We start from the raw sequence: 23,322 nt of genomic DNA, 5'->3' as shown, positions 1-23,322 counted from the left end.
CTAGAACAATCCAGAGCAATCAAAAGATTTAATTAGTTTGCAGACGGAATATGTTTTAGCTTAAAAAGAGATCTTTAGTCTGGAAGAAGCTGCTAAAGATTTATGGGTATCATCATTGTTTTTCTTTGTCATTCTGCATTTTTGTTTGTATCCCTCTCTTGTAATTCAAGCTTGGTACAAGATGGGATGATTTTTTGAAAAAATCCCCGTCACGAGAAAAACCCGCAATGCGCATAAGATTCCTCATGTTGCATCTCAACAGTCGGGAGACCACTACGAATAAACGAGAACAGGCCCGACCCTGGCTATTTCTACTCCACCTTTGTCCATAATCCTGGCAATGGCGGGGCTCTCGCCAGGAGACGAGAGGAGCACCAGCGGTGCTGGATGAAAGCAATCTATTAGGGTAGGTTACTTGGTAGGTGCAACCTGCCAGCTTGCAACAGTACGCACTTTTAAAGAGTCTCGACTTGTCTCTTAGCCAGATCAAGTTTCTCATCCTGTGGTCGCATCAGTCACTCCTGCATCAGGTTTCGAGATAAAGGTAAGCTTGACGTCTGATGATCGAGGTTGCCCAGCCTTTGACGTGCCGCTGTAAGGCCATAAAAAAAAAAAAAAAAAGCCCCGCCTCGACCTCTTGGAGCTCTATCGTTTGCTGCTACATTACGTCAACAATTCCTCCTACAAAGGTCTGACAAAGCTAATTGATTGATGTTTGTTGTTCCCAGGTTTAGCCTCGATCATAAACCGACGACGAGCAGCTAAGAAACCACCGAACTGCTCTGAATAAGATCATTAGATTTCCAATCGCCGTATCATAGACAACACCTTCGCAGTATTCATCTTAAACCCGTTTCTTAAATCCTCTACGAAAACATACACAAGATGGCGTCCAACGTCGCGAAGGCGGTCAAGAGCGCCCTGCCCTCCCACCTCAAGCCCGAGTCTGCTGAGACAAAGGGCGATTCCGAGTTTGCTCCCCGCCACCATGGCAAGACTCAGTCTCACATGGTATGTACAAGCAGCTTGTATTAGCTATCTGTATACTATGACACCTCTGCAAGATGATCCCAAGTTTCTCCATGTCGAGTGACCCAAATTATTCGGTTGCTTCTGGATGAAAGCTTGGGATTCTACTGTGTATCTTCCACAATGCCATTCTTCTGCCTCAAATCCCCATTAGGCAGTCATATACACATGTGGTCGAATAAAGACCGACCAGGATACACAAACCATAATGACCGCACAGAAGGGTCGGTGTGTTCTACTGAGCTAGGCTTGGTATCGTGGGGAAGAGTCGATAACGCATATTCTATCACTTCATAGTCATTTTTTGAACTTGGTAGTGCTAACCCAAATCTTATTACATGCAGGCTTTCGAGAATGCCTCCACAAACATCGCTGCTGCCCAAATGCGCAACGCGCTGACTGCGCTCGCGGAGACAGTCACTGACGAAAAGCAAAAGAAGGTATTTTATACCAAATGCTGTCTGCGCCAAGATGTATGTGCTAATCAAGATTGTCACACCACAGCTGTTTGAGACCGAGATGGACAACTTCTTCGCGCTCTTCCGCCGCTTTGTTAACGACAAAGCCAAGGGCTCCACAGTGTAAGTACCAGGTTTCCATCACCCACCGAAACCTCCACCTTCTCTTCGTATTTATAACTAACTTGTGTCTTCTTCTTCCTCCGAAATAGCGACTGGGACCGTATCGCACCACCTGCACAAGGTCAGGTTGTTGACTACGATGACCTGGCAAACTCGGAGTCTGTCGAGTTCCTGAGCAAGCTCGCAGTCCTGAAGCTGAACGGTGGTCTTGGTACCTCGATGGGTTGTGTCGGACCCAAGTCGGTCATTGAGGTCCGAGATGGCATGTCCTTCCTCGACCTCTCAGTCCGCCAGGTCGAGCACCTGAACCGCACCTACGGCACCAACGTTCCGTTCATCCTGATGAACTCGTTCAACACTGACGAGGACACCGCCTCCATCATCAAGAAGTACGAGGGACACAACGTTGATATCATGACGTTTAACCAGTCAAGATATCCTCGTATCCTCAAGGATTCTCTCCTACCCGTCCCCAAGAGCTACGATTCCAACATCGACGCCTGGTACCCTCCCGGCCACGGTGACGTTTTTGAGTCGCTCTACAACTCCGGAGTTCTCGACAAGCTCATTGAGCGCGGTATCGAGTACATCTTCTTGTCTAACGTTGACAACTTGGGTGCCGTTGTCGACCTCCGCATCCTTCAGCACATGGTTGAGACTGGTGCCGAGTACATCATGGAGCTTACCAACAAGACCAAGGCCGATGTCAAGGGTGGTACAATCATCGACTACGAGGGCAAGGTCCGCCTTCTCGAAATCGCCCAGGTCCCCAAGGAGCACGTCAACGAGTTCAAGTCTATCAAGAAGTTTAGGTACTTCAACACCAACAACATCTGGATGAACGTGCAGGCTATCAAGCGCGTCGTCGAGAACCACGAGCTGGAGATGGAGATCATTCCCAACGGCAAGACCATTCCTGGTGACAAGAAGGGCGAGTCGGACATTTCCATTATCCAGCTCGAGACCGCTGTCGGTGCCGCCATCCGTCACTTCAACAACGCTCACGGTGTCAACGTGCCCCGTCGCCGCTTCTTGCCCGTCAAGACTTGCTCTGACCTGATGCTTGTCAAGTCTGATCTCTACACGGTCAAGCACGGCCAGCTGCAAATGAGCGCCGCTCGCTTCGGCGATGCCCCGCTCATCAAGCTAGGAACCGACTTCAAGAAGGTCTCGGACTTCCAGAAACGCATCTCCTCTATCCCCAAGATGATCGAGCTGGACCACTTGACCATCACCGGCGCTGTCAACCTGGGCCGTGGTGTCACCTTCAAAGGTACAGTCATCATCGTCGCTACCGAGGGCCAGACCATCGACATCCCGCCGGGATCCATCTTGGAAAACGTGGTCGTGCAGGGTAGCTTGAGGCTCTTGGAGCACTGAGCCATTATTGCGTGGCGGACAATGGTGCATGCCATCTCTCAGCTAGTAACTTAATGAATTCTGTTTTTGATGATCGACTACCCCCTTGGGCTGAAAGAGGCCACCATGCAAGCAAGGGCAATATAATAGCATGTTTTTATGTACCCGGGCATTTCGTCCAGAGACAAGGCGTAATAGTGGAAAAAAAGTAGAAAAAAGCGAATTAATTATCACGGCTCGTATTCTACTCCCTGCATGTTTTCACCCCCCATCCAGAGTTTCGGCGCGCTCAAGGTCAGGGAGTGCCGAGAAAGTACGATCTTGTTTCTGCGCGCTTATGTCTTTCAATCTCATAACTAATCCTTGAAGTGATTACGTTTTGACCAACGAAATATAAGAACCAAAACTTACAAGACCGAAGACGAAGCGACACCAAACAATACGTGAGAATAGTTGCTGTCCCATGTCAGCTTTGAAAACAAGTTGCCCGGATTTGGCAACAGACCGTGGCCTTCCTAGGTTGCGCTGTGAGCCTCGTTACTGAGCTCTATAGTTACAGTCTCCAGAAACCCTAAGACATGAACAAATAATTTTAGACAATCAATCTCGATACCGTTTGGGGAGTCCAGCGTTGCGCTTACGGGAGTGGGAGCGCGGGGGAGGCGGGGCACCATGGCGAAGCGCCTTAACGACATCAGGGCCGCCCGTTCGCTGTGAGTTGGCATGTCCGTCTATAGGCATAGAATGTGGCTCTGCCGACGCGCCCTCAACTGGGAACTTGTTTTTATTCAGGTTGGTGGCCAAGCAGCTATCATGGCCACCGGCAGCATTTGGATCTGCAACAAGCGGGCCAGAGAGACGCTATCTCTTCTTGTTCCCAGCCTTGGCGAGAACCTTGGGGTCCTCCCTGCAACGGGGGCAAAACCATGCGCCGGCTGGCTCCGACTTAAGGTCGACACAGGACCAATGAAACCACTCAAGTGGGCAATCCGGATTATCACCTGTGCCAAGCACCAGACAGACAGATTAGCAAACATGATTGAAAGTAAGTTAGTGGGAAGACCTTGGAAAGAAGCTCGCTTACAGGCCACCATATTGCCAAAACTGACGTTTTGGCACAGGCAGTACTTCCGGTCGTCGCCAGCTTCCTCGTCCTCAAGGTCGACCATCTCCTCATCATCGTCCGAACCGTGCCGCTCCTTCTTAAGAAGCGTGGCTCCCGATGCTGGTCCCTCACCATGACCTCCTCCATCCTTTCGGGAAGGTACCGAAGTTGGGGCACTGGGCGTACCAGTGCGGGACCTAACTTCGTCGCCACTGGCCGACATGTCGTCGGAAAGCTCCGAGTCGGCGTTGGAAGATGGCGAGTTCTTTGCTACGCGCTTCACCCGTGACAGACCCGACTTCGTAGTGCCGCCAGAGGCCCCCGGTGTCTTCTTTCGCCCACCCGTAGAAGACGGTGTTCCTTTCCGTCCAGACGATGCCGCTGCCGCGCCCTTGCTGGATGCTCTGGGTCCGGCGCTACCTGCTCTCTGCAAGCCAGTAGCCGTGTGTCCCTTGGGCGTGCCAGGTCCCAGTGACGAGTGTCTAGCCAGATTGCTGGTGGGTGTCGCGGCGCTGCCAGCTCCGCCGTTGATGCGTGGGCCCCTCTTAGGAACTCCGCCACTAGGTCCGGCCGAAACCTCACGTGCTTGTCGGCCCAGAATTATGCCAGCTGCTGGCGTTGCAGGCGCCGATGCAGAGTTGTGTAGCGTTTGTGCGGTACGAATAGATGAGTTCCCCGCGCGAGCTGTGGCCGTTGTGGTAGCCGAGTTCTGACTTTGGCTGTGGGGAATGTTGGTATTGACGGTAAGGGACACTCGAGAGGTTGACGGTGGTGGGTTTGCGTTCGGGCGAAGGAGGGATGGGAGTTCGTCAGGGTCGGTAAAGCCGGGTTCGTTTCTATCAGTGAGAATCTTGAGCTGCTTGTCCAGCTCGCGAACATGTTTGTCCATGATCAACTTCATCCTCTCGGAAAGGGCCACCTTCTCGCCGGCAATTCGATCAGCTATAGCATAGTTTTCCCGGATTGTGGCACGAAGGCTAGCCTCCTTAGGGTTTTCTGCATGGCTTCCGTGAGCCTTGATGTATTTCTGGATACGGCTGTCACGATCCTCAATGATCTTTATGCAGTCATTATACTGCCTGTCCTTGTCCAAGATTTCATCTTGAATGAACCGGATTTCCTCGGGCAAGTTCTGCACACGGTTGATCCAGTCATCCAAGATCAGGGAGGGGTCGAGGCTTTCGCCTTGGGGCATCCTCTTGACAAAGTCGATTGACAGGTCGTCTCTAGGCATGGTAGTTAATAGCCGTTGAACCTGCTGAGTAAGGTATTATAATATAGCCTGCGATATGACGCAACGATACTCGGTGTAGCAAAGCGGGCAAATAGCATGAGGTCGCGCCTCGGTCTGTTTGAGAGATGGCAGAACGCCTTGAAGCGATGGCTTTTGGAGCGCAGACTACCTCCCGTCGGCTCACAGGCGCGACGTGGCAGGGACAATCTGAAGTGTGAACGAAACGAGACGCGACGACAAGAAGTGAATCGACAGGCGCTTGTCAGAGGCAAGAGGGAGCGGCAACCAAACGGGACAAGACGAGGCGCGGGAAAGCCAGAGAGGGATATCAAAAAAAAGAAAGAAAAAACAAAGAAAGAAAGAAAGAAAGACAAAAATGTACCGGCGACTTCCGATCAATATGTGGTAGCCAGAACGAACCAATCAACAAAAATAAGGTACCAAACAAATCAAGGTAAGGTAGGTAGGTACCTTAAGATTTGTCAACTGGACGTTGCTGGGTTTGCTTGCTGAAGGAGGCTGGGAGGTGAACAGGGAGGCGCGACAAGGTGACTGGGCTCTTGACCAAATATTTGTCCCTTCTCTTATCACATTGATGGGCGTGACGCGTTTTGACAAATTGAGCGGCTCACCTCGACGACCACAGGAGCTTCCGCCTCGTTGGTGTCGGCGCGAAATGGTATCGTGCTTGTGCAGTAGCAATAAAAAGATACAAACCCCGAAGGCGCAAGGGTATAACTGCGAGGGAGGATGCTAGTGATGAAGAAGTTATCGCGTAGATAAGATGGATCTCCTCCAGATGAGGCAGGGTAGGGTATGGTACGTCGGGTCAGGATGGTGAATGACGAAGTGCCAACCGACACGCAGAATTAAATTGATTAGGTAGGTAGAGAATTTCGCGACTCGATTCAATTTGCTGCCTGCCAAGAGATGGTGGGGGGTAAACTCCATCAGAGGCTACCGCCGCTAGCAAGGGTCTAGTTTTTTTTTTGGGGTCTTGACCTTGAGCGGATGCATGACAAATTGTCGCGAGTCCCACATGGCCACTTTGAGGTGGAAGCTTTAGGAATTTGCTTGGGTTTGCTGGGGTACGGTCTGAGGTGGGTAGGTGAAAGGCTGGCTGTTGCTTCGCAAAGTATCCAATTGGATGAGACGGCGCGCGCGTCTGGGAAACTTGCATTTGAGCAACAACGACAGCAAAAAAACAGCTCTGAGGAAGTTATTTCGAACAACTTGACTGAAGATAAATAATTTCAAACATATTCCGGGATTTTTTTTTTTTTTTTATCATTTTCATATTTCAACCATCTGATCTACAGCGCCATTTGAAAGGTTGGAAGAATCAGGACTGCTGTATTGGTACCCGTCACCCACGACAGCCCGAGAGAGGATTTTATTCTGGTTCGACTTGGTCTTGTTGCGTGAGCCAAAGTAGGCTTGCCAGTCTCGTTCTTACGTATCCAAAGTACCAGCCAACAATCGACGCGCTATCTTCAACCTTAAATTCTCTTTGCTGCATGAGAGGCAACGCAGCAACGCGGCTTTTGGGATTTTATCTTTCACCTTTAGCCTGAATTACCAACCCCGTGCGAGCCAGCATGGATGCAGACTCATACAGATATCGACCACCGCGGCCAAACTATCTGCCTCGCGACGTCGAGGTCGACAAACCAATTGTTGAGGACTACGTGGACCCTTTAGATGTCGTCAGCGACGCCGACAATGCTGCCTTCTATAACAAAATCAAGAGGGTGGCAGAGGCCTACAACATAACCAGGCCCAAGGGGCATAATGTCTCCTTCCACGTGAACCCCGAAATGGAGAAGCACCATTTCGGCCAGACGCATCCGATGAAGCCCTGGCGTCTTACCCTATCAAAAGCTCTCATCTCGTCGTATGGCATGAATTTTGCCATGGATAACTACGTTTCCCGAGCGGCAACATACGATGAGCTCACAATGTTCCATGCCAGCGACTACATTCAATTCCTGGGAACGGTGTTACCAGAGCCGATACCTAGGGATGTCGATAATCCATATCCGGACCTCAAGTTTAACCTTGGAGGATCCGACTGCCCCTTATTCGAGGGTCTTTATGACTATTGCTCCATGTCTGCCGGCGGATCATTGGACGCCGCCCGGAAGATCTGCAATAATCAGTCGGATATCGCCATCGCCTGGGGCGGTGGACTACATCACGCCAAACGATCCGAGGCTTCGGGGTTCTGCTACATCAATGATATTGTCATTGCAATCTTGCAGCTTCTTCGATGTCATTCTCGAGTTCTGTACATCGATATCGATGTCCACCACGGCGATGGCGTCGAGGAAGCCTTTTATTCTACCGACCGCGTTATGACTGTCTCTTTCCACAAGTACGACCCTGTCAACTTCTTTCCCGGGACAGGTCCACTGGATGAAAATGGACCCAAGAACGAGCTCAACCCTGGCGCGCATCATGCCATCAACGTTCCGCTCAACGACGGCATCACCGACGACCAGTACTCGGCACTGTTCGAAAACGTCATTGGGCAATGTGTCGCCAAGTTCCGTCCAACCGCGATTGCTCTCCAGTGCGGCGCCGACTCCCTTGCCGGAGATCGTCTGGGTCGTTTCAACCTGCAGGTGCAAGGCCATGGCTCTTGCGTCGAGTTCTGCAAGAAGCTTGGGATCCCCATGATCCTCTTTGGCGGGGGAGGCTATACTCCCCGTAACGTTGCCCGTGCCTGGGCATACGAGACGAGTATTGCCATTGATTGTCACGACAAGATCGACCCCGTCATACCCCTTCACACGCCCTGGCGCGACAAATTCCGCCAGGACACACTGCTGCCTACCCTACAGCAAGTCGTTGGTGAGCCTCGCCAGAATCGGAACACGCAGAAACGACTTCAAGAGATCGTTCAGCATGTCACGGAGCAACTGCGATTCGTCAACAACGCCCCCAGTGTACAGTATTCGGTCATACCGCCGGATCTCCAGGGGCTTCGGGAGGAGGTCGAGGCACGAATAAAGGAGGAGATGGAGGAGAAGGATGAAAGGTCCAGAAAGACGGCTGAGGAGGGTGTCGCTCAAGCAATGGAGTTTTAACGAGACTGACAAGAGAGCCTTTCTCTTGCACCCCAGTTTTCACCGACCAGAGAATGATCTCTTTCTGAATACCAGGTTAGCAGTACTGACATGTTAAAGTATTAGATAATGGAACTGTATTCGCATATACATGGTTATTGTGGGAGGTCACGTACATCGTCTGTCTGTCTATACTAACATGGCACCTTGTAACAACGATTTCTGGAGTTGGCAGAAGTAGTGGGACCCAACAATTCTTTCTTTTTGTTAGTTGTTGTATTCAAACCTATTTTATTTACTTGGTACAAGTGTTGCGTAGTGTGGGCGTGAACCCTGCAGAACTCCCGAAGTAGAACCTACAGATATGTACCGAAGATCAATCCTTGCTTCCATGTTCACATCATTGCGCTCAGACACTTGTATGTCCTCAAACAGACTTTTAACAACCTTGCAGTTGCGATCCTTCCTCCTCTCCCCTTTTTATTTTCCAAAAAAATGGCGTACGAAAGCTACCGCTCATGCTCGTCGTTCAACGCATGGTGACGAGTCTCGCTGTTGAGTCTGACCAAAGCGACCAGCCTTTACGCTGACGAAAATAATCAGCGCCAAACCCACCAGCAGACCTGCGGACATCAGTATCACATTGACCGGGATCGGGTTGCCCGCAAAGGTCATGTGGAACATGTAGTCGAGTGCAGGCTGTGATAAATTAAACAGGCCAGACAGGCAGATCACGGCACCATAGACAGTACCGAACGTCCGGAACCCAAAGACCTTGGCGCTGTAGTCGGAAACGGCCGTGTAGTAGAACGGCCTGTACAGGACGAAGAGGCACACGTTTGAGTAGGCGGCCCAGGCTTGTGGGATGATGCCCAAGATGCCTATAGTGGTAGCCACAGACACCAGACATATGAGTACGGTGACGGTCGTGGTGCGGTCGAGGATGGTGCCGATGAATGGGATAGACAGAATGCCGCCGATGGGTAGTGCCAGGTCGAAAAAGTTATTGATCTCGCGGGCCTGTTGGTGGCTGTGGAACAGATAGCTGTACTGCTGATAGATTGTAGCGACAAAGAAGTTTATCCTCGTCATTTGAACCACTATGGAACTCACCCAACGATAGATTTAGTCAGCAAACTCAGGTCAACCTATGGGATACATAAAAACTAGGGTTTCACCAACCTGTAAACATCATGATCAGAGTGAACCAGGGTGACATGAGCTGCTCCTTGATGGTAGCCATATGCATCACACCCCAAACACCCGACCTCTCGTTCTTCTTGATTTCTCTTTGAACTTGTTTGTCGACCTTGCGTGTGCCCAAGAGCTCCTCAACCTGGTCTTCAATCTGGTGTCTCTCCTCTTCCCGGAGCAGGGCGGTCTCCTCGTCGATTTGATCATCGGCCTCATGATGTCGGCCGGGCTCCTCGATATCCTCGATCATCTCGCCGACTGTCTTGTAAGACTGCTTGGGAAGCAACGTCAGCTGGAGAACGGCAATGAGAGCCGGTCCCGTCAGATACACTAGGAAGAAGCTCCTCAAGCCAAATCCGCCATTTGTAGCCTGGTAGATGAGTCTATAAACAAGGTAGAGAGCACTCGATGCGTCAAAGGCTCCCGTCAACAAGGCAAGAATCAGGCCCGAGTGCTTCGGGAATGCATTGCTGAGTTGGAAAGAAGAAATGTATATGAAGGGGCCACCGAGAGCAGTGAGGAGGTAACCCCAGAGTAACCCATCAAATGGCAAGGCTTTGGAGTACGCCAACATAAGAGAACCAGCAGCAAGAAAGGCACTCCCAAGTAGACCACAGAATCTGGGACCGGTCTTGTCAAGTACGATCCCTATCGGCAAAGCTGCCACGTTCGTACCAACTGCAGCAACTGTGAACATGAGGTTTAGATGGATTTCGACACAGGTGTCATCAACGGCGCCGTCAACGATACAGACATCGTGGTATGCACCCTCTTGTTTCAGTACTGGCTTGATTGCTGCATAGCCGAAACAGACACCCGCCGCTAGGAAACAATAAAAAACAGCGGCAACAACTTGTGCTATACGTAGAAGACAGAATCAGTAAAACCGCTCTCTTGATTCTGGGATAATATTGTGGCGTAAAGGAGGGCATACAAATCCTCTTCCATTCCGGGACCTCGAACGCTCCGACAGCTTGAACATTGCCATGGCGCTCCGATGGAGGATCCCACTGCTCCGGTATGGGATTGAAGGTGAGCTTGGTTGGACGCACAGATATGACCGAGGCGTCGGATCCGCGCCGCGATCTTATCTCACCAGTAGGCGCGAACGACAAAGACTCAATCGAGCCAACCCTGTGAAGGGACATGTCGGGGTGGATACCTGATAGGTAGGGTGTGATACAACAGGGTAATAAAGGTGCTTTTAGGGATCAACCTGTCACTCGGTGGTAATCCAGCAGTAAGGCTGAACTTATGGTAGCACGACTTTTGTTTCTGTATCAAAAGACTTGGGGGAATGGCGGAAGATCCGGATTTAGGAAAACGGAGTCTTGGGAATCATGAGAAAGACAAGAAAAATTGGTAAGAATGACAGGGAAGCTTTTCGTAAATACCACGACACCAGTAAGATACAAGATCTGGCTGTGTTGGACAGGCACCTGTGTAAACCTGTACTCCGACGACAAAGGTTATGGTCTTGTTTTTAAAGAGAAAAAGAAAGTACAGCAAAACATGAGATGGATTTGCAGAGGCGTTGCAAGAAAGAAACTGTTTAAAACCAACTTGCAAGACATACAAAAGATGGAACCATACTATCTATAACAAGGGAAGAGTCCCGTGAAGACTTTTTTTTTCTAACAGAGAGAAAAAAAAGAGCAAAAAAAAAAATTAAGTGCCGTCATAGTTAGCACGTCCCCTCTTTTTTCCCGTTCAAGGGTTTGGTTGCCGAAGAAGGTCATGAGAGCTGTTTCCCCCACGCGCCGAGAGCGGCCTTGGAAGCACGGCACGCCGACTGCTGTGCTCCTGCCTGCAGTTTGGCGACGCGGCTGAGCTTCTTATGCAAACTCACCTTTGTCGGTCTAATTACCTAACATTATCAAATGACACAACATGCACGAAAGTAATGTTGGTGAGAAGCATGTGGTGGGACACGGGCGACAAGTTCAGACAATCTGCATTAAAAATTCTGCACTTTGCCATCGAGATGGCCATGATTCCCAACGCTTGATAAAGTTGCATTGGGCTTTTTGCCTTTCCGAGAGGGTGCCGGGAAGCATGCTCCGGGATACTGCCCCTCACAGTTTGCTCCTCACTGTGGTGGAGCTTCTGTGATCTCATTCTTCTTCAGCTCTTGATCAGAGTAGAAGTAAAAAATTCCACATCACGAGGCGAGGTGAAACAGTTACCCTAACCCTGTCATGAAATTTGTTACGTATGTACTCTCGCAACGGGCAAGGGCAAGTCCAGGTTGTTCTGTACCTGGCAGAAAAGCAAACATCAGATGGATGTACTATTCAATCGAGAAATGAGAATTCGCGAGTCACGGGCATCCAATCCTTGCCTTTGATTGATACCTACCCCACGATTTTATGCGATGAATTATCGATTAACGGACGGACGTACGTACTGGATCAGATTCATAAGTGTGCCTGCCTTGCCTGCCTTGCCTGCCTCGGTCGATCTTGCTGAAGCATGTTTGCTTTTGACCAAAGCTTACGATAAAAAGAAAAAGAAATCGGTTTCCAAACTGCACAGATAAACGTTCACTCGCTCAAAGTAATAGTGCATGCCTGGAAACAGCTCTTGTTTACTATTCAGTGTTTGCCCTCACTCAGCCTTACCCTTACCCCATGCTTGCTCCACTTGACAAAGTGGTTTGTCTTTCTTTTTGTTTTTCTCTTTTTCGCCGCTGATGAAACACTGCAGTCTTCCCTTACACCGAGCCTCCTCCATTTCAGGTGCGGTGGGTTGAGGTGGATAGGTAGATAGGTGCCCAATTCGACTTGCCACGCAATGTGCCACCGGGCTTCCCGCTTCTGGATAGGCTTCCTTTGGTTCTGGCATTGATTGCAAGCTTGGCTGGGCGCTTCCATGCGAGGCTCTCACCATGGTGAGAGGATGCATGTGCGCATTTCCCCCTCTCACAATCTCACTTAAGCGCCCACGCTCAAAGGTGGTCTGGTCAAGCACTCTGATTGGACACATGCTCCCCCATCATGACAGGCCTCCCTTGCGGGAGTCGATGATGGGCTGGGCCGAAAGCCCCTCCAAAATGACGGATGGATACTGGAGCTTGCAGCGGACAAGTCACATTGATTGATTTGTCGCCCGCTGGGATCTTGCCTCCTCGGTAGTCTAGCTTGGTCGCCCTGCCTGAGAGAGTTGCGCGCGATTGTGTTTTGCCAACTTGTTGATACTTGGACAAAAGTAAGCAAACTAAGTGTGCTTGGCTGCAATTTATCAATAATTTCAAACGAGACAAAACCAGAGCAAAACCAAAGCGGTTGGCTCTGTTTAACCGGTTCGTCCATCTGCGCAGAGTTTCCCGCAGCAGGAGGGGCAGCTTTTAACCAACCTTCAACCACCAGCGCCCACACCACAGCAAGCTGCAGTCCAGAGCTCTCATATACAAGGCAAAGGAAACCCCGCTGGCCTTCGAAAACGGCCCCCGAAACTGCCTGCGCATCGCGCATCTCGGTCTAGCCTGGGCCTATTAATAAACTCGCATCTAACTGCGGGCACGTCATCCTATAGCGCCCGCCTTACTCGGATCAAACCCCGTTGCTTTGTACCTGCGTCTGCAGTGAGACAGACTGGGTGCGCACACAGCCATGGAACCAAACAGATCCAGGGGCTTTTCGGATGAAGAGCTCTTCATGAGTCGCCCGGTCGACGACTGTGGCGACAGCCCAACCGTCGAGCCCCTTCGCATCTTCAACAAGAGTCCTGCCGCTTCTGATCAGGCCCGTTTCAAGTACCCGCGACCTCCCGAACCGGCCTCCTCGGCTTCGCCCTCCCACAAGCCAACGTTCCCGCTGCCTCCTGGCGCATCGAGCTCTGCAGCTCCCCTCCCATACCCCGATGACGAGGATCTGCGCCCTTCGAAGCCGATCCAATCCCGGCTGCCCTACCCAGATGATAATGTTTCTCACAGGCCTTCGCCCGCTGGAAGGATACAGAGCAGCAGTTCTACGAGCTCCGGAGGAAGTTACAATGATACGTCTCCGCGTCTGAGCCTCAGCCCTACCGGCGAAAAGAGACCAGGGCTTGCTGAGAGGAGGGGCACCGCCCCAAGTGCACTGTCGCCAACAAGCCCAGATGGAGACAAGGATAATCTGTTCGCGAAGCCTATCAAACCGCCCAAGCAGCAACAACCACAACTACAGGAGCCGCAGCCCAGGATCTCAAACAGCTACCAGAGCAAACCCTACTACCCACCGCCTGGAGGCAGCTCCGCAAGCAATGCTCAGCGACCGACTGTGGCTACAAGCACGCTCAAGATGCCGCAGGAAAGCAGCGTGAACCGTTTCAACTCGAATGCTTCCACATCGACAACCCGCGCCAGTCGCGGCTCACCTCCGCCTCCAGAAACCCCGATAGTCGAGCCGGGTGTGATCCCTGGTGGTGGCATAGAAGCTCGCTATGCTGCCTCGGGCATATCTGGAACCGCAACCCTCACGGCTCTCCAAGCGCAGCAGGCGCAGAGCGCCGCGGCCTCGCAGCGACTTGCCCAGTACGGTGGACAGCCCCCGGCGCAACGGCCGTGGACGCCGACAGAGACTCCAGACCAGCAGCCTCATGGGCCTCCAACGGTTTACCAGGGCTCAAACCCGGTGGGAAGCCCCTCCCAGTCTTCCACGGTACAGAATGGCCAATCTCAGCAGCCAAGCTTGCAAGTTAGCGTTCTGGAGCAAGACTTCCAGCGTATGCAAGCCTCGACCCCTCCCCCCGCATACTCTAGCGTCAGCGGAGGTGGTTCAGGGTATCCAAACGAGAAACAGCGCCCTGCAGTCCAGCAACAATCCAGTTCCAACTCGCAGCCTGGGCAAGCGCCTGCCGCTGCAGGTCCTGCGGCCGCCAGTGCAGCAGCTTCAGTTGCTGGGTCCAGCTCTTCCGGTGGAGTCCAGACTCCTGCCGCTCAAGGCCCGGAGAAGAAGCCGCAACAGCAACAGATTCCAAATCCCCTGGCCTCGCCGGCTTTACAGCATCCGGGTCATCCTGCCTTTGCCAATGACCCCAGGCCAGGAAGCTCCCAGAATGGCCAACCGACCATCACACACACGCCCTCAGTTTTACATGCCCAGCAGGGTCCTTCGTCCCCTCCCCCGCTGCCAGAAGGATGGATCTCCCATCTCGACCAGAACTCTGGGCAATACTACTACATCCATCTTGCGACTCAGGCTACGCAGTGGGAGTTCCCCAAGGGGCCAAATCCTATCAATCACGAGGTAGCCCCATTGTCACCGACAGCCTCTACTTATGGCAACTCTCTTGGCTCCCCTTTCCTGGGAGGTAAGCAAGGAATGGCATCGCCCGGCCTGTATCCTCCACACACTCCTGGCTATGCCGAGAGCATAATGAGCGTGGCAGCCTCGGCCGCACCCAGTGCTGCTGGTTTCACTGGACCTCCGCCCAGCTCCGGCGTGGAGATCTTCAAGGTGGCCCCAACAAATGGTGTCTACTTTGGCCCCTACTTGCGTTACGTCAACATGGACGTGGAGAGGGGTGTGTGGTTGGGGAGCATAATGATTGTGACGGACGCACCTCAGCCGCCTACGATACACATCCATCGCAGCGTCGACTTGTCACCGAACCCGAGGCAGCTTATGCCACACGTGATCCATACCCACCAACGCTGGAGCTTTTACAAGTATGACTTGGATTTGCAGATGGGCGAGCAGACTGAGAAATGGACTTATGCGGTCACGTCCCATATGGGATGTACACGTTACGAGTTCGTCGTCGCAGGGCGCAGTGAAACTGGCTGGCGCTTCGTGGCGCACTCGGGTAATGATTTTGCCTCTTCAACTTCTCAAGGCGACCGGGCCAAACTCGGTGGCGTCGGCTTCATGTGGAAGGACGTGCTGCAGAGGAACCTTGAGTGCGGCGGTTTTCATGTACAGCTGGGACTTGGTGATCAAATATATGGTGATCGACTCTGGAAGGAAGTGCCTCTGCTTAAGCAGTGGCTCGCCATCCAAGGAAGGGAGAATCGTAAGACGGTCCAATGGACTGCGCGGCATGAAGAAGACGTCACCCATGCCTACTTCCACTATTACACATCTCACTTTGACCAGCCATTCTTGAGAGAGGCGTTTGCTCAGATTCCTCACATCTTGCAACTCGATGATCACGACATGTAAGTCTCCTTTTCCTTGTCCCCATTTAGCCCAGAAGTAAAATTCGATGCTAACACGAACCCTTCGCAACCAAAAGTTTTGATGGGTTTGGGTCATATCCTGACTACATGCAATCGTCTCAAGTTTTCAAGAACATCGGGCGTGTGGCCATTGAGATGTATCTGTTGTTTCAACACCACACGACTGTTGAAATATTGCGCAATGTTAACTCGGATATCGATCTGTTCACTATCACGGGCTCTGGATGGCACTTTGTCAAGTATTTGGGCCCGGCAATGGTCGTGGTGGGTGTTGATATGAGATCAGAGCGGACCCAAACAAGAGTCTTGGCCGGTCCGACGTATCAAGGCATCTTTCCAAAGGTCGCCATGCTACCGCCCAGTGTCCAGCACTGCATATTTATGCTATCCGTTCCGCCTATCTATCCCAGGCTCGACACGGTGGAAAGCTTGGCAAACACATTCAATACCGGCAAGAAGGCAGTCAACTCGACGTACAACCTGCTCGGCAAAGTGACCAGTTCAGTGGCGGGAGTAGTGGGTGGTAAGGAAGTAGTGCAACACGGCTTTACTCATGTTAAAAAGGCGGTCGGAAAAACTGGTCTCATGGGCAATGTTCTCAACCAGTTCGGAGAGTTTGACATTGGCGAGGAACTCAAAGACCTATGGACGCATGAGACCAAAGACTTGGAGCGGACATATCTGATCCGGACTCTGCAAGGAATTTCGCAGCAAAAGGGAATAAGAATGAGTTTCCTTTCGGGAGGTGAGTTTCCTTGTCATATCCTCTATACTGCAAACCCCATTCTTTATTTAATACCCCTCTTCTTCTCTGCGTGGCATAAATCGCAACCCCCAAGCTGGAACAAAATGTAATACTAACTTGACCATGATATGAACAGCTGTCAATTGCTGCGGCGCCGGGTTGGTCCACGACCCGTCCCACCCCAGCGACCACAAGACCATGTACCAAATCATCACATCCCCAATCGTGGCCGCACCGTCAGGTAACTACATCCTCAAGATGCTACACAACTCCAACAAGATGCTTTACGTACCTACCAATGGGCACAAGTCCAATGGAGAGGTGTCGGACACCAAGGAGGACATGATGGAGATCTTCCAAGTCGACGCAAACGGGTCCCAACGCGAGCTCAAGAAGCTCATGGGACGTCGCAACTACGTTGCCGTTGTGGCGTACGACCCCGAAGTCATCAACGCTGCGGCCGGGTCGCAGTACGCCGCAAGCATCATGAATGGCGGCCAACCTCAGGGCCAGGGGCTGCAAAAGCTCAGTCTTGCCGTCGACTTTGTGGTTCAGGGTGATGGATCATTCAATACGCCCACAACCAAGTACGGACCTGTAATTATCCCACATTTGGAATACGGGCACTGAAAGGCCCATTTTTTGACTTCTGATCTTCCTTCGCTTGGATTTTTCATGTTATTTTAATTCACATTGTATGTGAGAGAGAAATGTTTTGACGACTATTATTTCTTTTATGATCTGCTTTGAAATCTAGCGTCATGATGATACAGATATCCTGGAAAAAAAATATATATAGCTCCAGTCTTATGGAAAAAGTTCGTAAATTTGGTGTGCATATGTTTTGGTGTAGCAACTGGCCTGCTTGCCCTTTCGTGCTCTCATAGGTAACAACAACTCTTTCCGAATCGCCGCAGGTTTCGTTATCTGGTATTTCTTTTATTGCCTACAAAGTGTGAAGAGAGATGATGTGTCTTCATTTCTTTGGAATTATTGCTCATATCTTGAAGCCAGTTGCCCTGACATCTATTGTCTTTTTCTTTTTCACTCTCCGCTTTCTCTCATCATGCTCTTCACTCTATGTGTGCTGCATAGCGCCCACAGTCCACAAAGATCAAAACTTCATGTCTTTATGAATTTAGAGCCATACTTGTATAGCAAACTGATTCCAACAATCTGTTCCCCCAACTACCTTGGGTAGCACCCCGTCGCTCACAGGTCAAAGAGCTTCCTGAGCTCGTTCATAGTGTCCTGGGGGCTGTCGACGGCGTGGCCGATGGTCCTGGGGTCGCTGTAGATCTCGTAGTCGTTTCCGCCCTCCATGTACTTGTCGCCAAAGAAGTGGATGGTGGTGTACTCGACGCCACCCTCCTTCTTGGCCTCGGCCTCGAGGTGGTTGAGGCAGTAGGTCTTGTCCCAGCCCTTGGGGAAGATGTCGAAAGAAATCTCACCACCAATGGAGAAGCTGTAATTTCGCCGGGGGGGAGAAAAGTTAGATTTTAGTCAGTCAGCTTTACACTCAAAATCTTTCTATCCCTATCCCTCCCACTTGGTCTAGCAACCAGAAAATTGGGGAGGGGTAAGAGGAGACGCGATCACTCACGTCAAGCCAAAGTCGGCAAACTTCTCCTTGAGGGCCTGGACAAACTTGGCGCGGACCTGGTGCACCTTGTCGTAGGCGTTGAAGTCCTTGCGCTCCTGGGAAGAGGCGTTCCTGCCGATGGGCGAGACGTTGATCATGCCGTTTCGGAACTCGAGAAAAGTGCCACGCTTGATGGGGATCTCGAGGTCGGCGACGTAGTGCAGGATGAAGCGCACGAGCTCCTTGTAGCGGTCCTCGCCGATCCAGGCGATGAAGCTCGTCGACGCCAGCGGCTCGCCGCCCTTGAAGGCCGCCAGCCCGTTCTCGGGGAAGCAGTAGTCAAACAGCTTCTTGACCGACACGTCAGCCGTGCCCAGTTGGTCCTCCTGCTTGCTCAGGTCCGACCCGCCCACGTAGCCGATGGCGCACTTTTGGCGGAGGCGAGAGAGGAGGTCCAGCATCTCGGGCGAGACCCGCTGTTTTTTTTGGGGGGAGTGGGTGGCAGTGTGGTCAGCTTTATTATTTCTTGTATTATTTTTAGGCATTGGTAGATTAAGAGTGGCTAAGAGGCAGTCGCTAGCGGAGAGAGGTGAGGCCAGGTCCCATAAGTAGCCATCTTTTTTTTTTCTTTTTTCGCCCCAAGAGCAGGTCTTATAGGTCCATGATACGTGCGGCCAGGAAAAAGAAGAAGAAGAAAAAAAAAGGACTGACAGGAGACTCACCTTGCGGGCCGGGGTAAGGGTCTCATCTACATCAAAGAGGCAGATGGTGTTCTTCAACGGACGCTGATCAAGAGGAGGGTAAGACATTTTGGGAAGTAGCTTTGGTAAGCTGTGTTTTTTGAGTATGGAGTCACGGGGGGAGGGGAGGAGAAAAAGAAAAGAAAAAAAAAAACGAAAAAGAACAGTATGAAGACAGGGGAGAAAATTCCCACGACGAGGTTTGAGACTTTTCTGGAGGCGGTCAAGTCCACAAGCTGTGGTACTACGTGTGTCACTATGGGGTCGTTGTTCGTGGCGCGCCAAAAGATGTCAAGAAAAGGAGCCTCCCTCTAGATAGAGCCCCGACAATGTGGCAGTACCTACCCCTCACTGCTGGGCGGGCTGTCTTTCAATTGGGAGCTTCCCCACAACCACGCAATACCCCGCCCACTTTACTGTACTGTGTCCCCTCAGGGTCTACCTAGGTCTATTCTAGGCCTAGCTTTGGTTTTAGAATAGATTGTACCATACCTTAGTTTGGAAACTTGGACTACGGTACAGCTAAAACCAGGACTAATTCTAGACCTAGAAATAGCTAGAACTAGAACTAGATAATCTAGATATAAATGTTTTTATCATGGACGTCTGAGTCAAGATCCGTTTTGCCTTGTCACTTGGTCGTATTTAGCATATTCTTCAAAATGCCGAGTATCATTAAATGAACAAGTATTTACTAAGCGGAGCATGTGCGAGTATCTAAGGACGGACATAGGTACCTACTGTAGGGTACGTAGTTGCTTGCGATTACAGATGACGATGATTGAGTTGATATGTACTACGCGTAGTATTTGAGCCAATGCCTATGTCCATCTAGAAATAGATATATATCTTCAGTGGCTAGCGTTAGTCTATGATGCAAGTTAAGTGTAAAGTAAGGGTACGTCAGCAATCAAGTGTTGCCAGACTTCAGACGTCCTCACTTTCCTCCTTCCGTTGACGTGGTATCATTCCGCTGCTCCAACTTGATAAAGTCATACATGCCATAGGTATTTACACATCAAACATAAACAAGAAAAAAAAAGAGAGAGAGAGAAAAAAACGCTTACAATACGACATTATGCAACTTCCGACCATGTCCCCGTAGCCTCAAAAACCAAGTTGACAATGGTGCTGACGCTCCAAATTACTATCAAACTCCAGCCGATCTTGCGACTCATGACCCAATTGTTGAGAGGCACGACGATGAGCAAGAAAACCAACGTCAAAAGCAATGTCACGGCCGAAATCATCAATGTGCCGCCCACCTGGATGCGGTATGGCTTGTATTTGAGTGGCTTATCGGGATGGTCATGCTGTCGTTCGTTGGCCGTTTTGGTAGTCATCCAGGCACCGCCGATGCCGATGCCGAGCAGGATATTCAGCATAGGTCCGCCAAAGCAAGCGGCCCTGTAACATATCGGTCAGCATGATATCGTCAAAAAAGATGAGGGAAAGAAATGCGACAAACTTACAGTGCCATCACTGGGTAACCTAGTCGCGCCACGGTTATATCTGCAACTAGGTCACCCAGAGAGTTGCCCACCGCAAATATGGTCAAGCCGAGGATAGCCTCAGAGATGCCAAGGATGACACCAAACGCCTTGAGAACACCCACTACCTCTCCGGCGACTGTCGAAATCCAAGCCACACTTATGATAAACCCAAGGAAGCAGAAAAGGAAGTGATAACGGGGACGCACGTTTGGTGACGTGCTCGCAAGCAACAGAGCCAGGAGGACCAAGGACCCCAAGAGAGAGTATAGCACCAATCTTATCAGGGTCTTTATTGGCTGCTCCAGATCGTCTGCCATATTAGCCCACACTATCAAGACCGTGAACAACGGCCCCGTGAAAATTTGAATAACCACGAGCCATCTGTTCCAGCCGGGTTCTTCCTCTATTTCCTGAGCTTCATTATCTTGTGCGGCTAGCGTTGTCTGCTCGCCAGGCTTGTTCGGCTGAAGCGACAAGCTGTTTGTGTGTGGCATGCCGTTGATGGTTGACGTTGGGTTCGGTGAACTGGATTCGAAGGGGTTTCCTGCGGGAGTTGCCAGGGCATATGGCGATATAGACCGGGAACGCGTGTTACGGCGGTATCGCTGCCATTCGGTTTCCGGCCGATCCACCGACGGTACAGGCTCTGCGCATGCTGGTCCACCCGTGGGATGACCCACCTCATCCTCAACGGTGGGTGGTGGATCATCTAGATCTGGGTCTTCTTCCAGGCGCTCCGTTTCAACAACAGGTAACGTGATAACAAGCAAGAGAATGCTTGGGGCCGATATAATGCTGACAAACTTGTCCCACACACTTTTGGTTGCCCAGCCCTGGAGAGTTGGGAACAAGGTGCGCAGGAATACATGCGGAGGAGGGAGCATGGAATAAGGCCACCATCTGACCGGCTTGGCATACTCTAGTTGAAGATCATTACCAAAATAGCCGGGATTGTCCATGACTGGAGTACTAGTCTGATTGATAGGTAACCCCGAGATTGGCGTCAACACCAAAGGCGAATCCGAGAGGCCGGGGAAAGGCGATAGAGATGGGGACGATTGGCCACTTGAGTGAGTCTGGGAGCCCGGTATCTGAAGCCGTAGAGTCATTGGTGAGCTTGGAGGTATACTTGGGGTACCCTCGGCCACGTTGGTACCAGGAGGGAAAAACTCGTGCCATTCCGAAGGCGGAGCAAGCCTGCCATCTTTGATCGTACTCGAGCGACTTGGCGGCGGTAGGGAATTTTTCGAAGTGGGCCTCATCATGGGGGACTTGGGAGACTCGGTGACTATCCGGGGAGCTGTTGAGGGGCCAGGAAATGTCCAGACCGAGGGGAGGGCGCCGTGTGACCTCGCACGATCACGTCCTGCAGAGGTGCTGGTATCATCAGTTGAGGTTAAGCCCAACGCATTGTGGGATGTAGATTCTGATAACCTCGGACGGCCCCCTTGAGAGTTGACCTGGGCTTCTGATTGGCGGCGGGAATGCATCGAAGCGAGGCGGACATTGCTCGAATTTTGAAGCGAGGCCAATACCGAACGAAACTCGAGTGCACCCACAAAGCTGGGTCGGATTTGAGCTAGCGTCGTGTAGCTTCTACTCCTGGGACCTCGGGGGCGGTTGACGCGCATGCTGCTCGTCATTTCCGCAGCCACGAACATGTCCCTGTCGAGGTTAACCTCGTCGTCTTGCTCTGCTCGGACATCATCGACCTCGATCCGAGGGGCTCGCTCCAGCGCGCTGATATCAGGTGCGGATTCTGCAATCCTGTCTCTGCCAATGGTACCGGCGTCTTCCCCCTCTTCCTCATTGTCTCTGTATGGCTCAAGCTCATCAGTTGGCTGTGTGTTGGCCCCATAGAAGTGACCTCGAGCGGTAGCCTCCTTTTGCCACCGCCTCTTGCGACGAGTTACCCACCAATGCCAGCCCACGACGACCATGACATAAAATATGTAGAAGGCGACCATGATGATGCACTCCCAAAAGTGCAGGTGGCCGTCTGCCAGGACCGCCATGGCAAAGCTGGCAGCCATGATAAAGAAGCAGATGTCTCGCACAAAAGTCCTCTTGACGACCTTGAACTCGCGGACCAGAGCCATGGAGCCTGCCACAACTGCCGTGATGAAGCCGGCGGCGCCAATCAGTTCACCAACGGCCATGCTGCCGCTGTTGGAGCCCATGGCAGCGAAGGTACTAAACACATCCGGAGATCCATTGCCAAAGGCCAAGAAGGTGACGCCGGCGAGGCTCTCACTGAGACCCAGAATGCTGGCGATAGTCGAGAGGTTGATGCTAAAAAAGTCCGAGGCAGCGATACCAATGGTCGTAAAGAGTAAGGCTAGCCATGATGCCAACAGACCGAATGCAACAGGTTGGGCAGCACCAAGAGTACAATAATAGAGTGCCAGGTATGGCAAAAGACCAGCTTCCTCGTCTTGGCAATTGGCGAGTACGAAGGCACATTGGTCCTCGGCCTGATGAACCAAGCGGCAGTCGATAATATCCTCTTTCCGCCGATGGATGAGTGGCGATTGTTCTGGAGACGCAGGGCGGGACCTGAGCAGTGCGTACGCTGCGAGTGATGCCGAAATGAGCATCGAGGTATAGAAAGGCCTCGCCAGTCTCGAACCAAGACTGCTTAGTCTTGGCACCTTTGGTGGTGGCATGGCGTCAGTCTTGGTGTGCGACGACGATTCTAAGAACGTGCTTGCTCTTCAAGATGTTGAGTGTTTGCGAATGGTGAGAGGAAGATACATGATGTTGAAGCCATGCAGTTCTGAGTCGGTTTTGTGTTCTTTTTTGTTTTACAAATGCCTATGGAGTCTGTCTTTCTCTCTGTCTGTCTTTAGGTGCACAGTTTCGGCAGCGGACGAGTAACGACTATTTCCCCGGTGGAGACTTGCAAGAACCGTTTTAAGGCAACTTAGGTATGAAAGGCTAGTATGGTATGGTGGATTTTGCGATGCACAACGTTGGAAGCGATCGACTTTTTTTTTTTTTGGTTTTGCAGATACTGCAACGCCGTTTAAATG

At 51.4% G+C, this 23,322-nt stretch overlaps 7 protein-coding genes across 7 annotated transcripts; 3 read left to right on the top strand and 4 right to left on the bottom strand.

The window, feature by feature from the left end:
• The first annotated feature begins 393 nt into the window (after positions 1 to 393).
• On the top strand, positions 394 to 6,233 carry PgNI_03861 (uncharacterized protein). The gene is made up of 7 exons (XM_031123914.1): positions 394 to 544; positions 729 to 1,011; positions 1,374 to 1,469; positions 1,534 to 1,610; positions 1,700 to 3,540; positions 3,611 to 3,972; positions 4,056 to 6,233. Exons 2-5 carry the CDS (start codon positions 886 to 888, stop codon positions 2,988 to 2,990), a joined length of 1,590 nt encoding a protein of 529 aa, XP_030984068.1. The 5' UTR covers positions 394 to 544; positions 729 to 885; the 3' UTR covers positions 2,991 to 3,540; positions 3,611 to 3,972; positions 4,056 to 6,233.
• Positions 3,485 to 5,308, bottom strand: PgNI_03862 (uncharacterized protein; the record flags this gene model as incomplete). Its single annotated transcript, XM_031123915.1, has 3 exons — positions 3,485 to 3,540; positions 3,611 to 3,805; positions 4,054 to 5,308. The coding sequence occupies 3 exons, from the start codon at positions 5,306 to 5,308 to the stop codon at positions 3,485 to 3,487; spliced, it is 1,506 nt and encodes a 501-aa protein (XP_030984069.1).
• A 673-nt stretch (positions 6,234 to 6,906) lies between the features above and the next one.
• PgNI_03860 (uncharacterized protein) lies at positions 6,907 to 8,397 on the top strand (the record flags this gene model as incomplete). Its single annotated transcript, XM_031123913.1, has 1 exon — positions 6,907 to 8,397. The coding sequence occupies one exon, from the start codon at positions 6,907 to 6,909 to the stop codon at positions 8,395 to 8,397; it is 1,491 nt and encodes a 496-aa protein (XP_030984067.1).
• A 99-nt stretch (positions 8,398 to 8,496) lies between these two features.
• Positions 8,497 to 11,476, bottom strand: PgNI_03859 (uncharacterized protein). Its single transcript, XM_031123912.1, has 3 exons — positions 10,505 to 11,476; positions 9,559 to 10,428; positions 8,497 to 9,476 (listed from the first exon to the last, which is right to left on the bottom strand). Exons 1-3 carry the CDS (start codon positions 10,716 to 10,718, stop codon positions 8,893 to 8,895), a joined length of 1,668 nt encoding a protein of 555 aa, XP_030985243.1. The 5' UTR covers positions 10,719 to 11,476; the 3' UTR covers positions 8,497 to 8,892.
• A 329-nt stretch (positions 11,477 to 11,805) lies between these two features.
• PgNI_03858 (uncharacterized protein) lies at positions 11,806 to 17,336 on the top strand. The gene is made up of 4 exons (XM_031123911.1): positions 11,806 to 11,969; positions 12,277 to 15,709; positions 15,787 to 16,475; positions 16,612 to 17,336. The coding sequence occupies exons 2-4, from the start codon at positions 13,182 to 13,184 to the stop codon at positions 17,103 to 17,105; spliced, it is 3,711 nt and encodes a 1,236-aa protein (XP_030985244.1). The 5' UTR covers positions 11,806 to 11,969; positions 12,277 to 13,181; the 3' UTR covers positions 17,106 to 17,336.
• Positions 17,337 to 17,402: 66 nt separating this feature from the next.
• Positions 17,403 to 19,055, bottom strand: PgNI_03857 (uncharacterized protein). Its single transcript, XM_031123910.1, has 3 exons — positions 18,780 to 19,055; positions 18,079 to 18,533; positions 17,403 to 17,940 (listed from the first exon to the last, which is right to left on the bottom strand). Exons 1-3 carry the CDS (start codon positions 18,864 to 18,866, stop codon positions 17,688 to 17,690), a joined length of 795 nt encoding a protein of 264 aa, XP_030985232.1. The 5' UTR covers positions 18,867 to 19,055; the 3' UTR covers positions 17,403 to 17,687.
• A 557-nt stretch (positions 19,056 to 19,612) lies between these two features.
• PgNI_03856 (uncharacterized protein) lies at positions 19,613 to 23,299 on the bottom strand. The gene is made up of 2 exons (XM_031123909.1): positions 20,270 to 23,299; positions 19,613 to 20,204 (listed from the first exon to the last, which is right to left on the bottom strand). The coding sequence occupies exons 1-2, from the start codon at positions 22,954 to 22,956 to the stop codon at positions 19,874 to 19,876; spliced, it is 3,018 nt and encodes a 1,005-aa protein (XP_030985233.1). The 5' UTR covers positions 22,957 to 23,299; the 3' UTR covers positions 19,613 to 19,873.
• Positions 23,300 to 23,322: the final 23 nt, after the last annotated feature.

The sequence above is a fragment of the Pyricularia grisea genome, assembly GCF_004355905.1.
Source record: "Pyricularia grisea strain NI907 chromosome Unknown Pyricularia_grisea_NI907_Scaffold_2, whole genome shotgun sequence".
Lineage (NCBI taxonomy): Eukaryota > Fungi > Ascomycota > Sordariomycetes > Magnaporthales > Pyriculariaceae > Pyricularia > Pyricularia grisea.
This window is presented reverse-complemented; position numbering and strand designations above follow the sequence as displayed.

Bases quoted from the DNA above. Each gene is read 5' to 3' on its own strand.
- PgNI_03861 (XM_031123914.1), top strand. From the start codon at position 886: ATGGCGTCCAACGTCGCGAAGGCGGTCAAGAGCGCCCTGCCCTCCCAC. The intron at 1,012-1,373 runs GTATGTACAAGC...TATTACATGCAG, and splicing joins GCAAGACTCAGTCTCACATG to GCTTTCGAGAATGCCTCCAC. The intron at 1,470-1,533 runs GTATTTTATACC...GTCACACCACAG, and splicing joins CTGACGAAAAGCAAAAGAAG to CTGTTTGAGACCGAGATGGA.
- PgNI_03859 (XM_031123912.1), bottom strand. From the start codon at position 10,718: ATGTCCCTTCACAGGGTTGGCTCGATTGAGTCTTTGTCGTTCGCGCCT. The intron at 10,429-10,504 runs GTATGCCCTCCT...TTCTACGTATAG, and splicing joins CCCGGAATGGAAGAGGATTT to CACAAGTTGTTGCCGCTGTT. The intron at 9,477-9,558 runs GTTGGTGAAACC...TGAGTTCCATAG, and splicing joins TCTGATCATGATGTTTACAG to TGGTTCAAATGACGAGGATA.
- PgNI_03858 (XM_031123911.1), top strand. From the start codon at position 13,182: ATGGAACCAAACAGATCCAGGGGCTTTTCGGATGAAGAGCTCTTCATG. The intron at 15,710-15,786 runs GTAAGTCTCCTT...CGCAACCAAAAG, and splicing joins CAACTCGATGATCACGACAT to TTTTGATGGGTTTGGGTCAT. The intron at 16,476-16,611 runs GTGAGTTTCCTT...TGATATGAACAG, and splicing joins AATGAGTTTCCTTTCGGGAG to CTGTCAATTGCTGCGGCGCC.
- PgNI_03857 (XM_031123910.1), bottom strand. From the start codon at position 18,866: ATGTCTTACCCTCCTCTTGATCAGCGTCCGTTGAAGAACACCATCTGC. The intron at 18,534-18,779 runs GTGAGTCTCCTG...CAAAAAAAACAG, and splicing joins CCCTTACCCCGGCCCGCAAG to CGGGTCTCGCCCGAGATGCT. The intron at 17,941-18,078 runs GTGAGTGATCGC...GCGAAATTACAG, and splicing joins TTTGCCGACTTTGGCTTGAC to CTTCTCCATTGGTGGTGAGA.
- PgNI_03856 (XM_031123909.1), bottom strand. From the start codon at position 22,956: ATGCCACCACCAAAGGTGCCAAGACTAAGCAGTCTTGGTTCGAGACTG. The intron at 20,205-20,269 runs GTAAGTTTGTCG...GATATGTTACAG, and splicing joins GGTTACCCAGTGATGGCACT to GGCCGCTTGCTTTGGCGGAC.